Here is a 15,273-nt window from a genome sequence, read left to right on the forward strand (position 1 = left end):
CTTGCTATCTGATCTTGAGAAACACTCAATTTACACATACGACCAATAAGGTATAGAGGTAATCATTTCATCATTTATTTGGAATAGTAAAAAAGTTGCCGCGACCATAAAGTCCATCAAGGGGAGAATAGCTAATCAGTGTAGTGGTGTTCAAAGTATGTCCCCAGATCAAGGTGGCAAGTGGGAACTTGTTAGAGATATAAATTCTTAGCCTCCCCAAACCTAAAGAATTTGAAACTCTAAAGGTAAGGCATAGCACTTAATACTTTAACAAGCCCTTCATATGGTTCTGATACCAATTAAAGCTTTAAAACCACTTAACTATGGCAAATTATACATAATATGCTATGTAGCATTTAGAAAGAATATAGCAGTATACATGTCATGATATAAAAAATCTCCAAGCAATACTGTGGAAAAAATTATGGAATAACAACCACCTTATACTATTTATGAAAATAAATATAAAATGTACTTGTTTTTTGATATATACATTTGATATTTGTTGATAACTGCATGAAAAAACCTCAAAGAATTTAACACAATGAAAACAATGATAAAACCTGGGGAAAAGATTAAAATGAAGATGATAAAGACAGAACTTTAGTTTTATCTGAAATGTTTTAATTTCTGAATGAAAAAATAACTTTATGTAGTACTTCATTAATTAAAATGTTTTCAAAAGAAGAGAACAGAGAGTAGTCATCTTTAAGTGGACTGAAGATAAGAAATTTTTTAAAAAATTCTTATTTTGAGCTATCTAAATGATTCAAAAATTCTCAATATTTTATGAAAAGTTTTTACTTCATCTACATTTTTTGCATAGAGAATACAACAGAAGGGTTTGTGATCTCAAGGATTCAATCAATAATTTTTAAATCTATATAAATACATAATTATTGAGAATCTGTGAGGAAACAAAGAAAGTAAAAAGTGACTGGCAGATTGGATCTTCTTGCCTGGAGAATCCCAGGCATGGCGGAGCCTGGTGGGCTGCCGTCTATGGGGTCGCACAGAGTCGAACACGACTGAAGCGACTTAGCAGCAGCAGCAGACTGAATCAGAGAAAATGTGATACTGATTTTCACTAAATGACAAAAGAAGACATTAGAAACCAGAGATCCATTAACCTAATATTGATAAGGGGCAAAAGTCCAAAACAAAGTTAAATAAGACTTCAAGGTACCAAAGAATGTCTCAAAAAGAAGGTAAACCAACAAAAGCGGTTTTTAACTTGATTTTTATATTGGCAGATCAAGAAAACATTTAACATCACTCTTTTCAAGGTGTCCCAGGAGAGTGAGAATGAGGCTAAGAATATTACAGCATTAGTCCTTTGGCAAAATTCATCAGAGGTGCCGCAAATCCAGCACACCTTGCCTCAGTCTCACCCCTAAACTGAGAACTTCTGCCTCCCCTCCTGAATGGCTCTGGGGCTCCTCTGGGTGTGAATACATCTTTGACACCCACTTATTCATCATAATGCTGCTTCTTGGATATCAGCCAAATTCTGACATCTTTTATTACAGGTGAGGAGATGGTCTAAAAACAGCACACTGTGCTTTTATATCTTGAAAACAGATTCCCTCAAGTTTTCTTGGCAGATAAAATAGAAATAATGCAGATGAGTGACAAAAGAATTCAGCTGAGTAACTGGTATGCATAGATTCTCATATAAGTGAACAACTTAATCTAAAAAGTTGTTTAGCAAATCAATGTCAAAAAAAAGAAGGGTTTCTAATGGCACACCAAAGTCTGCCTCTTGCAATATGTATCAAGTTATTAACTGAATAAGAACTTATTGCACATTTACCAAATTTGCAATTAGCAAAACTCAAAGATCTGACCATTACAGAAGTTTTATGTAATTATCATCCCCTCCAGGAGGAAGAGCTTAATTTTTCCACTCTCCCAAATGTGAGCGGCATTTATTGATTTGCTTCCAAAGAATGGCATATGGAAAAGTGAGGAAAAAGTAACTCTATAGTGAAGAAATCTTACAAACACGATAGCATGTACCTCTGAAATGTGTTAAGAAGGGCACTTCCCCTCTGTGATATTCAGCCCAAAAACCCATAGCTTCAGTCTAACCATGAGAAAAACATCATTTAAAAAATAATAATAAATCAAAGGATATTCTACAAAATACCTGTCCTGTACACCTCAAAACTGTCCAGGTCATGAAAAACAAGGAAAGACTGAGATACTATTATAAACCAGAGGATACTAGACAGACCTGAAGACTAAATGTAATGTAGTATCTTGGGATATTGCTTTTTTAAAAGTGAAACCCAAATAAAGGTTAGAGTTGAGCTAATGGTAATGCACCAACCTTGGCTTAATTGTCACAAGTGTAATGTGATGTGGTAATGTAAAATGTTAATAACAAGAGGAACTGGGTACTTGAACTACCTTATAGCTTTTCTGTAAATTAAAAAATATTCTGAAATTAAAAGTTTACTAAAATTTTGAACCGGAAATATCAAATGACCTCTTTATTTGAGCACACATACCTATATTTTTCACCTCTTTCAACTGAAAAGGTCAAGAAGTAATGATACCCCAATATCAGTGAACATGTGCAGCAACCAGATTTAGTCTTTGAATACCACTCCCATAACAAAACAGCTGTCTGTGGAAAAATCCTTACTCTGGGACTTGGAAAGGCATGTACTAGGATAATAAGTAAGCTTTTAAAGACAAATAAGGTCATGTCAAAACACAGCAATCAGGGACTCCCACTGGCCAAATCGTGGACAACTTAAAAATCAAAAACAACAACAACAAAAATAATGACTCCAACTGACTGAAACACAGGAAAATTTTAAAATCATAAATACTGGTAATTGCAAAAGAAAAAAAACACAATCATCATCACCAATAGCAACAACTCATTTAACAACACTAATCTGTAAGCTAAAAATGAGTAATAAAAGGGTAATAACTAAGCATTTATCCTGACTCTTCAGCAGGAATTGTATTTCAGGGGAATCAATTAATATCAGTTAATGAAGAAAAAGTACTTCTTTTAGAAGAATGCCAACAAGTAAAAGTAGATGAAATAGCAGATTTAGAAAACCACTATCTTGCAATACTCAATGGAACAAAATAAATGATTCAGGTATGAATAATCAATGGATGCTAAATTTATTAATTGAAAGGATAAATAGAATCTGGATATTAACGTGGTACCAAGGTATTTTCCCACAAAGTTTTTGCCTATTTCAAGTATGTAATATTAACTTTACAATGGAGGAATCAGATATTCCAACTTACCCCAGGGATCAGTCTTAATTTCTAGTCACTAATACTGACAACAACCAGATAATACATGCCACCTGATATTAGACAATATGGATTATAATCAAGCCTTTGGATCTTCTATAGAAAATATGGGAGATATCATCACTTAGATGATATCAAAAGGAAGCAATTAGAAAATCAGGAAGGAAAAATCTCATAGAGGACAACTAGACCTGTCTTTTAACAAAGTTATGGGAAAGAAATGGTTAAGGAAGGGTCACTGTAGATTAAAAGATAAGTAAGAGAGGTACAAAATAGATGTGTTGTGTATTACTTGATTGGATCCATGTCTGACAAACCAGCATTAAAACACATTTTGAGAGCAAATGAGGAAATTTAAATATGGAATGTTAATTAGAAATATTGAGGAATTCTAAAGAATTTTGTTAAAAGTAATAATAGAACTACATTTACATAGAAAGCATCTGTCATTTTAAAGGGAACACACTGAAGTATTTCAAAGTGAAAGGTCTGTGATTTTTTTAATATTATAGTTGATTTATAATATTAGTTTTAGGTGTTTAACAGAGCAATTCAATATTTTATGGATTATACTCCATTTAAAATTACTACAAACTAATGCCTATATTTCCTTTTGTTATACAATATACCTCTGTTGTCTATTTATCTTATACACAGTGGTCTGTATCCCCTTAATCCCATACCCCTATGTCACCCCTCTCCCCACTCCTCACTGGTAACCACTGGTTGAGTCTCCCCATCCATGAGTCTATAACTCATGGATTATTTAACAGTGTCTTCACTTTTAAATAATTCAAAAATTACAAAAATGAGCTGAAATAAATAAAAACATATTTGTAACTGCTGCTGCTGCAGCAGCATAACTGCTAAATCTAGGTAAAGAGTAGATGGCTATTGTACTAATCCCTCTATTTGACTCTCCATTTGAAATTGTTTACAGTAAAAAGTGAATTATAGATGAATAGGTAAATAGATATAAAATATACACTGAGCCAATAAAAGGCTTCCCCAGTGGTTCAGCAGTAGATAATCTGCCTGCCAATGCCAGGAACCACAGGAAACAAGGATTTGATCCCTGGGTTGGGAAGATCTCCTGGAGGAGGAAATGGCAACCCACTCCAATATTCTTGCCTGGAGAATCTCATGGAGGATTCTTGCCTGGAGAACCCCATGAACAGAGGAGCCTGGCAGGCTACAGTCCACAGGATCACACAGAGTTGGACATGACTGAAGCAACTTACCATATACGCACAAGTCAAAAAAAAAATCATAAAAAGCAGACAGAGTCACATTACTTAGAGATCAGGAGCAAGTGATAGCAAAGTTAAATAGTTGTCATGATTTAAAGGAGTATATTCACGTAACATTTGCAATTTTAGAGTTTTATATTAATTTTATATGTTGTCAAGAATTCTATTTCTTCCTGTCTAAACCTTTGATAGCTCACAATTACATACAGGATGCAACAATTTAATTGTAGAAGAGAAAATAAGCTTATTCTTGGTTTTTTCCTGCATTTTCAATTATAACAGTGTAGCAAATGACACATTTTAATAAATAATAGAGCACTGGCTTGAAACTCATGAGACATGTATTCTCTTCAGAGCTGATTATTAACAAAGCACTGAATAGGGACTTCCCTGGTGGTCCAGTGGCTAAGATTCCATGCTCTCAATGCAGGCGACCTGGGGAACCCAGGGAACTGATCCCACATGCTGCAAGTAAGACCTGGTACATACAAATTAAAAAAAAAAAACACTGGATAGTCCTGAACAAGTCACGTTACAGTTGCAAAGACAGAAGGAAAACATAATCCCTTTATGTATCGAGAGACTATCATGTGGGGAAAAGGGATATAAACAACATATTTTATGTACATTTTCAAAAGGTCATCATACTAACTCAAGATGAACATCACTATTTTAAATCATCAGAGCTATTTTAAATACAGCCATCATTGGAGATACTGGAGGGCTTTTTGTATTTTTTTGTTTTCGTTTTTTTGTCTTTTCCTTTCCAATTGATTATTTGACATGATCTATTTAGCGAATTTTCAAATTTTTACTTCAGACAGGCTGCAGAAAAATCCCAGCATCTCGTTTAGATGCCTTAACCATCACTTTCACCACAAAAGGGTCACGGAAGCAAACGCTCAACAGTCCAGAGACAGGAACTTTGTTTATACAGTTAATGGAACCCAGAGTTTACAAGTGGAGATTAAGCAAAAAGACATTAAGCCTACAAGTTCAGGTTGAAGACAAAACTAGATTTATACCCCATTCACATAAGAGTGAAACTGGGTCTGAATAACTTCAGCTAATCCACATATCTTGAATATTTTTAAATCTCATCATTGAAAGCTCATTTACTATACATCATGTTGTATCAGCAAGTTAACAAGTTTCACCAGTAAAATCCATTTCTGATATTCAATAAGCTAAAAGATCAAAGGTGGTCAAAAACAGAAACAAGAGGGTGGCTTACAGTAGCAACACGTAAAGCCCTTTATGATACAATGCTAGCTGACCATACCTGCACAGTGCAGCACCCACTAGCACTTGGCTATTGGCTTAACATATGCTATACACATATATATAATATTACACAGTAGCTACTGAAGTGTTTTAAACTAGACAAAGTAACAATTTCTAAATACAAATATTTTTTAAAAACACAACAAAAAACAGAAAATGTTTTTAGAACAGATTCCTGTAACTAAAGGGAACTTAATAAAAGGTACACTTTCCTTTCATCTGAATAACGAAGGTAGAATACAGTCATGTAAACTTACTGTATTCTGATAAAACTCACCATAAATGGAATTCAAATGACCAGAGATTCTGTCTTCAAAAATGAAGACATTAAGTTGCATAATACATACCATTCACAGGGCTGAAGGGATCGAAATGCCTTAAAAGAAGCATCCATTCCAGCAAAATCCCAAAATTTAACATCATAGTCATATCCTCCAGTCACCAAACGGGCACCTGAGGGATCCAGACCCAAAGCAGAAACCTGTTATTTAAAAAAAAATAAAAAATTAAACGGAGAGAAACTATTTATAGCCTATTATAACCCCCATTTCCTTTCTCTAACCCTGCTGCTGCTGCTGCTGCTAAGTCGCTTCAGTCATGTCTGACTCTGTGTGACCCCATAGATGGCAGCCCACCAGGCTCCTCTGTCCCTGGGATTTTCCAGGCAAGAATACTGGAGTGGGTTGCCATTCCCTTCTCCTCTCTAACCCTACTTCCTACCTTATAGGTGCTGAAAATATAGATCACTAACTGCTATTACTTATGAAAAGTAAAAATGGACAGCACCTTCTAAATCATTTGACTTTGTTATTATATTATTTCCTTGAAATACAAGAAAATTTTTTTTATTTATTTTAACTGGAGGATAATTATAATATTGTGATGGGTTTTGCCATACATCAACATGAATCAGCCATAGGCATACATTTGTCCCCTTCCTCCTGAACCCCACTCTGACTTCCCTCCCCACCCCATCCCTCCAGGTTGTCACAGAGCACCAGGTTTGGGCTCCCTGAGTCATACATCAAACTCCCACTGGCTATCTATTTTAATTTAATCGAATCACCAGCTTCATCCCAGCTTCTCTACCGTGTACTCTGAATAGCTAACTATCACTGCAATTTCATGTGATACACTAAGTTGCCTTGGAATATAAGTAGGTATCTTAAAAACAATCCACTTTTTCAGTAAAAGATTTTGAGAAAGCCTTTTAAGATTGACTGTTACTAAATGAAGAACACATGAATCTAAAATTACCAAAATGAGTCATGTGAGTAGAAACCATAAATCAATTTAACAAAACAAAGTGGAAATTATTATCTTGTGAATATGGCTAAATGACTCTAAGTATAGTCACCTTAAATAATTATTTTTAAACATGAGTTTATAAGTAACTAGCCACATTATAATATCACTTATACTGGTTCCATAAACTATTTGCTTTCCCTGTTAACTTTCTGAAGTCCAACTCACATACAAATATCCAATGTGTAGCTCACTGTTCTTGAGCTGTATTTAACATTCTCATCAAAGTAGTTAGTCCCTGGATCTACTGCCTCTCAGAAGGAAAGAACTGCATTTGGACTGCACATTAAACGTGATTGTCATATAGAAGACAGAAAAAGGATCACAGTTTGAAATAAAGAAAGGGAAGGCCATACAGAAAGTTACTATAAATCAATTCTCTAAATAGACATGAAAAGTTAAGTTACAGAAGAAATCATATGAAACCTGGAATTTGCTTAAAACAATCCCACAAGGTAGGCAGATGGCATGGGGGAAAGGAGATTTATTAGAAATGTAAAGTATACAGGAAACAAGATGGGCCTTATGTCAACAACTGGTAAGGCTCAGATACACATATATGGGAATTCCTTTCAGTATTCTCTATAATTCTGTGAATGGGTAAACATTTTTACAAAAACTAGTTAAAAAAAAAAACAGACATATTTGAAACAGACATATAAAGAAATAGACATGTAAAAAAAGACCTATTTCCAAGAAATTGAAATACATATGCAAAGGCAGGACTGCACCCCCCAAAAAAAAATAGTTAACCTAACAGTACAACTAGAAGCTCTGATTTTTAACGTGTAAAATAACAAAGTATTGTTTAAATTGTATACATTTATTTTATTTTTTAATTTTAATTTATGTATTTTTAAAGATAAAATTTGCTTTGAAAAAATATGAATATTTACTCATATATATAATTTAGAAAGATGGTAACGATAACCCAGTATGCGAGACAGCAAAAGAGACACAGATGTATAGAACAGTCTTTTGGACTCTGTGGGAGAGGCAGGAGGGGATGATTTGGGAGAATGGCATTGAAACATGTATAATATCATATATGAAACAAATCGCCAGTCCAGGTTCGACGCATGATACTGGATGCTTGGGGCTGGTGCACTGGGATGACTCAGAGGGATGGTACAGGAAGGGAGGTGGGAGGGGGGTTCAGGATAGGGAACATGTGTATACCTGTGGTGGATTCATGTTGATGTATGGCAAAACCAATACAATATTGTAAAGTAATTAGCCTCCAATTAAAATAAATAAAATTTTTAAAAATGTTAAAAGGAAAAAATATATATGAATATTTAAATAAAATGTATTATTTATCTGTTATTAACAGAACTACCTGTTGCAAAAATCTCTAAATGGCAGGAAAGCTTCCTTTTTAAGTACTAGTAGTCTATAATTTTTTTTATTTACTGAAATTGAAAATTGGTAAAATTCTTTCATGATTTCAGAATAAAAATATAAAAATGTGATTTAATAAAAAGTAGGTATAGTATAAAGAACTAGATGGAAATGGCAGCAATGAAAGGCAGCAATTCTCAGATATTTTGGTTTCAAGACCTTTTACACTCAAAATCTTTTGAGAACCCCTAAAAATGTCTGTTTATGCAAGTTATGTCAATATTTACCATAGCAAAAATCAAAATTAGGACATTTATAATATTTACTGTTTACTTCATTTAAAATAATAATAAACCCACTGTACTTTATAACCATTTTATGGAAACAATATTTTCAAAAGTAAAAATTTCAGTGGGGAAAATATCATTATTTTAGCATACATGGCTATTAATTCTATCATTTGCATTATTTCTGGATCTATTTCTATTGATTGATATTTTTCTGCCTTGTTATGGGATTTTACTTCTTCACATGTCAGACATCTATTAGAAAAAAAGCTTGCTTCATTATAAAGGGAAACCAAGATAATTTTATTCTTTTATTCATTCACAAGCAAGTTTCATTCACTTAACTATCATTTTTAATAAAATACTATTAAATCTTTTTTTTTTACAATAAGATAGGTGGCACTAGGGATAAAGAACCCATCTGCCAATGCAGGAAACTTAAGAAACATGGATTCCATCCCTCCTTCCCTGGAGAAGGAAATGGCAACCCACTCCAGAATTCTTGCTGGGAAATCTGAAGGACAGAGGAGCCTGGTGGGCTCCAGCCCATGAGGTCGCACAGTCCATGAGTTCGCAAAGAGTTGGACATGACTGAAGTGACTTGGCAAAATGATTTCATCTTACACCTCAAAATTTTTACACTGCTTTAATTTTTAAATTAAAAATGTAAATGCTTTTGAACTGTGGTGTTGGAGAAGACTCTTGAGAGTCCCTTGGACTGCAAGGAGATCCAACCAGTCCATCCTAAAGGAAATCAGTCCTGGGTGTTTATTGGAAGGACTGATGTTGAAGCTGAAACTCCAATACTTTGGCCACCTCATGCAAAGAGCTGACTCATCTGAAAAGACCCTGATGCTGGGAAAGATTGAGGGCAGGAGGAGAAGGGGACGACAGAGGATAAGATGGTTAGATGGCATCACTGACTCAATGGACATGGGTTTGGGTGGACTCTGGGAGTTGGTGATGGATAGGGAGGCTTGGTGTGCTGCAGTTCATGGTGTCACAAAGAGTCAGACACAACTGAGCGACTGAACTGAACTGAATTTTTAAATAACATAAATAAATGTAACAATTATAAAATATAATCCATAAATCTAAGGAATGTAATCTTTAGAGTCATACTAAGCTTATGTTCATTTCTTATCTCAACTTCCACCTAAAAAATGAACTCAGGCCTCTTACTGATACAGAAATGAAGTTAACAGTAATGAGAAATTTTCCCACACTATAATACAAAAAAGTATTTGAGTTTCATTTCTTTCTTTCATTTACAGTGTTCCTATATTGAAGAAAGAGGTTTTAAAGCCAACAATAACCATGAAAATTTCCTTAACAATAACAATAAAAATTTCCTTAATGAATAAGTGTTCCTATTTTAAATGAAATGCAATGGCTATTTTGACTGAACAGAAAGGTAATCTGTTTTCCTTAATGTCCATCATTAAGGAAATGTCTATCACAATTTCTTTGTGATATCAGTTGATTGTATAATGGCCTTAATATAAGTATATCATTTTAGTTCACTTTTCCATGAGAGCCTGTCATTGAGGGAAAATAATTAAATTTTTAAAACTTACTGTCTTAGTGCCATGCTTTAGCGTTATTTCATGTGAGTCAGGGATCTTTCGGACAGGATTCTGAAAAAAGAAAATTCCATGACATTAAACAGTAATATACCGGGGAGGGAGGTGGGAGGAGGGTTCAGGATGGGGAACACATGTATACCTGTGGTGGATTCATTTTGATATTTGGCAAAACCAATACAATATTGCAAAGTTTAAAAACAAAATAAAATTTTTAAAAAAGTAATATACCATATTTGAGAGGAACTACATACATTCACAGGAAATTTAATTTTTAAAAATTGCATCACTGGCTTTTTAACACAAAACTTTAAAAGACTGGAAATAAAAAGTGTGAGTATATCATTTCTCAACTTCTAGATAGATTACAATTGGTCACTCTGAGCTGATAATAAATTTATCTTATATCTCTAAAAAGCTAAACCTAAGAAATTCTTTAGGTTGTATGAAACTTTAAGATCCTCTCCATACAGAAAATTCTTAAAGTCCTCTTTTCATTGGTACTTGGGCATACCTTAAAGTATTTATGCACTTAACTTATAATAGACAACACATTTATCTTAGAATTTGCGCAGGATATATACCTTTTAACCCATAAAAGATTAAAAAACAAAAAGCTAATATTCAAATGGTACAAATACGGAATTCAGTGATTGATCAATTCAAAAAGCCTTTATTAAAGTGGGATTATACCAGATGCTAAGTAGCATTAGACACAGCCTCTACTCATCTCCCCTCCCAAGAGGGAACACCAATAACTCTGCATGTTATGTTAAAAAGGGTATGGACAGAACAATGGAGGGACAGAGGCGATGGATGCATAAACCAGACGTAAGAGGTCACAGCGATCATTTACGTAAGATGTTTCATTGTTTAATCAAGTCTCCGTTATCCAAGTGCAGGGTTACTATACTAAAATTATACAGTCATTACAACTTCATGCTAGGATTATCTTGCAATCTACTTAATTAAACATGTGCAATCTACAGACTTTGGTTTCTGACTTTCCTCCTTCTTCAGGATCACTGATGAATGAATCAATCACCAGTTCATTCTAGTTTATCTTAAATCTTTCCCCTACTATGGCTCTCTCTTCTCAGCATATGAACAATTAAAGTACTTCCCATATTAAAGCACGCACACACTAACTTCCCCCTATGTTTACTGCTGTATCATTATCTTTTCTTTATTTTTTCTTTCCTCACACTACATTTACACTCAGTGCCTCTACTTTCTTTCACCTTCTACCTCTACCATTTAAGCATTTGTCATTTAATTCCTAATGTCTAGCAGAGTTTTTAGCACTTAAGGGACCCTTAGTAAATATTTGTTGAATGAATAAATATTATTAATGCCCCAGGACACTTCACAGACCTTAACCGGCACATCTGACCTTTCATCAGCATGATAGCTTTGTAACTATTTCCTCCACCTTGAAAAATGTTCCTTCTTGGGAGGAATCAGCCTTGACAAAAAGCCAGAAAATCTAGGGTTTTAAAATCAAGCTCTGATACTCATTAACCCTGTCATAACCTCAGAAGAGTAATGACTTTCAGTTTCCTTATTTGCAAAGAGGATAACAACATCTGTCCCGTAAGTTATTGTGAATTAAGTGTTGTAAAGGTCATAATACAGAGTCTGGCACAAAGTAGTTGCTAAATAAGTGACAGCCATCATTTATTCTAAGGCATAGCTCCTGTCTGTCTCTCTGGTCATATTAGTCTATTTCTAGGCTTCGCCTCCTCTTTATTTGGCTAATTTCTACTCACCCTTTAAGACTCAATTCAGATGTGACCTACTCCCTTCTGTGCTGTGCTATGCTTAGTCAGTCAATCATGTCCAACTCTTTGCTACTTCATGGACTGTAGCCTGCCAGGCTCCTCTGTCCATGGGGATTCTCCAGGCAAGAATACCGTACTCTCATAACAACTTCACCTTGTCTCGTGTGTGTATGCTCATTCGCTTCGGTCGTGTCCGACTCTTTGTGACCCCATGGACTGTAGCCCACCAGGCTCCTCTGTCTATGGGATTCTCCAGGCAAGAATACAGGAGTGGGTTGCCATACCCTCTTCCCGGGGTCTTCCCAATCCAGGGATCAAACCCATGTCTGGGTGCATCTCCTGCATTGCAGGTGGATTCTGTACCCACTGAGCCACCAGGGAAGCCCCACAGAACCTATCATAAAACATCGTAGTTTTTTACCTCTCTGTCTCCACACCGTTCCCTAACCAAACTGCAAAAGAGATACTTCTCAAAGACTGTGAGTACACACACATACACACACACATATTGTCTCTAGGTCCCTAATCTATAAAACACCTGGTATAATGCAGGCACACAAAAGTTTTTAGAGTGAATTAATGGCTGTTAACAATGTCTACCTTGTAAATCACATTAGATAATCTTTAATTTACCTCAAACATTAGTGTTTATGTCTATAAAGAAGAGCAGGTAGGTGCTATCCATCAGGTGAGTCTGCTGAGTGACAGTCAAAGATAACTGGCAATTTCCCAAAAGTAAAAACCTTTGAAGACCAAATGATCCTGTCCCGGACTAAAAAAGCACATATAAACTTGCAAGTATAGAGAAATAAAGGTGGTTTTGTTTTAGACTTGTTTGCCTCTGAAAGTGGCTATAGTTCATTAGCACCACAGATCAGTAAAGATCAGGAACCCAGAGGCACTGCACAAAAACACTGACCTCACAGTAACCCAAGGAACTGCAGGAGAGCTTGCAGTTTATTTCAAGACAAAGATATTACAGAATGGTTCACGATCTCTTAGAAAGTCCCACACACACCCATCTCAGATATACTAATATTCCAACACAAATTTCAAAATAATTTAAAAGTTGAACAAATGAATTCTGGACTGCCTCTATATTAATTATGTAAACCACTGCTTCCTTTGCAGTTGACAATATTTGTAAGTAATAAAAACTCATGTAAAGGTGCTAAGTACTCCTAAAAGAAACAAGAGAACAGTTCAATTGTTTTACTTTGAGAAGAATCTATTACTATCATTTCATAACCAATGACTATTTTATCACTCAGGAAAGAGAAACACTGTCACCAAAAGGAAGGATGAAAATTATTTCACTGAGTTCAATGCAGAATGTGCCTATATATAGACAATTTTTGACATTTAAAGAAAAAACTTGCAAGAACACAGAACAACTTAGTATTTACATTAGGAGTAAATTAAATATTTAAATAAATATTGTTTACATTTAAAATCAAAGTTTTACTGGAAATCATGTAGGGCATAACTCATAAAAAGCCCATATAATTGGCACAACTAAATCATCTAAAATAGTAGCTATCCATCTTTTGGTAGCATATCACTTGATGGTGACTGTTCTTTGTCCAGAACTTTTACTAATGACTTTTTGAAATATGGCTTAATGTGAAATTTGCTATAACAGTAAAACATTTTCAAGATTTCCCTGCCAGAGGACATCATAAACTACAAGACCTCAATGAAGTCATTTACTGCCAAAATTCGTAACAAGAGCTACACTCTTAATGGAAGATGGGAAAAGATACCAGTTTCTGTTTTGGTTTGATTTTAAATGCCAACCAAAGGGTTATTTCCCAGGCTCTTTTGTTTACCTCAATAAGAACAATGATAGCAAACATATCTGGAATAACATGAGCAATTCCATCTGATGTACATACATCCTTACAGTGTTTTCAAAAGAACTGAAAATCATTAATAACCTTTCTGGAATAAATTTGTCATAAATTTTAAAAGTTAGATATGTGTAGTACTTTGAGCCAAAATAAAAAAGTCTCAGTTCAGTTTAGTCACTCAGTCATGTCCGACTCTTTGTGACCCCATGAATTCCAGCACGCCAGGCCTCCCTGTCCATCACCAACTCCTGGAGTTCACCCAGACTCATGTCCATCGAGTCGGTGATGCCATCCAGCCATCTCATCCTCTGTCGTCCCCTTCTACTTCTGCCCCCAATCCCTCCCAGCATCAGGATCTTTTCCAATGAGTCAACTCTTTGCATGAGGTGGCCGAAGTATTGAAGTTTCAGCTTTAGCATTAGTCCTTCCAAAGAACACCCAGGACTGATCTCCTTTAGAATGGACTGGTTGTATCTCCTTGCAGTCCAAGGGACTCTCAAGAGTCTTCTCCAACACCACAGTGCAAAAGCATCAGTTCTTCGGCGCTCAGCCTTCTTCACAGTCCAACTCTCACATCCATACATGACCACAGGAAAAACCATAGCCTTGACTAGACGGACCTTTGTTGGCAAAGTAACGTCTCTGCTTTTGAATATGCTATCTAGGTTGGTCATAACTTTTCTTCCAAGGAGTAAAAAGTCTACTCAGTAATAAATGACTACCACAAAGCAGCTAGTAGTTGTGGCAGAAAATGGAGATTTCCATAAAGGAGCTTGAAAATGAGTGCTACTTTCTCCCAGAAACCACTCTGGAAATAGTTACCAGTGTAGTATCATTGGTTGTTGTTCGCTGTTTAGTCACTCAGTCATGTCTGACTCTTTGTGACCCCATGAAATGCAGCATGCCAGGCTTTCCTGTCCTTCACCAACTCCCAGAGCTTGCTCAAATTCATGTCCATTGGGTCAGTAATGCCATCCAACCATCTCATCATCCGTTGTCCCCTCCTCCTCCTGCCTTCAGTTTTTCCCAGCATCAGGGTCTTTCCCAGTTCTTATTATCAGGTGGCCAAAGTACTGCAGCTTCAGCTTCAGTACCCATCGTTCCAGAGAATATTCAGGACTGATTTCCTTTAGGATTGACTGGTTGACTCTCCTTGAAGTGCAAGGGACTTCCAAGAGTCTTCTCCAACACCCCAATTTGAAAGCATCAATTCTTCAGTGCTCAGCTTTCTTTATGGTCCAACTCTCACATCCAAACACAACTACATCCTTACATGAAAAACTATAATTTTCATTGTAGAGACCTTT

General features: G+C 35.5%; 1 protein-coding gene across 2 annotated transcripts in view; it reads right to left on the minus strand.

The window, feature by feature from the left end:
- Positions 1-15,273, minus strand: part of WDR70 (WD repeat domain 70) — a 280,280-nt gene that overhangs the window by 216,147 nt on the left and 48,860 nt on the right. For both annotated transcript variants that reach the window (XM_010853759.1, XM_010853760.1), the window contains exons 6-7: positions 10,330-10,389; positions 6,167-6,300 (exon numbers count right to left, since the gene is read on the minus strand). In XM_010853759.1, coding sequence (XP_010852061.1) covers positions 6,167-6,300; positions 10,330-10,389 — 194 coding nt within the window. The remainder of the gene's footprint in view (positions 1-6,166; positions 6,301-10,329; positions 10,390-15,273) is intronic.

This window comes from Bison bison, unplaced genomic scaffold, assembly GCF_000754665.1.
Source record: "Bison bison bison isolate TAMUID 2011002044 unplaced genomic scaffold, Bison_UMD1.0 scf7180017864331, whole genome shotgun sequence".
In the NCBI taxonomy this organism is placed as follows: domain Eukaryota; kingdom Metazoa; phylum Chordata; class Mammalia; order Artiodactyla; family Bovidae; genus Bison; species Bison bison.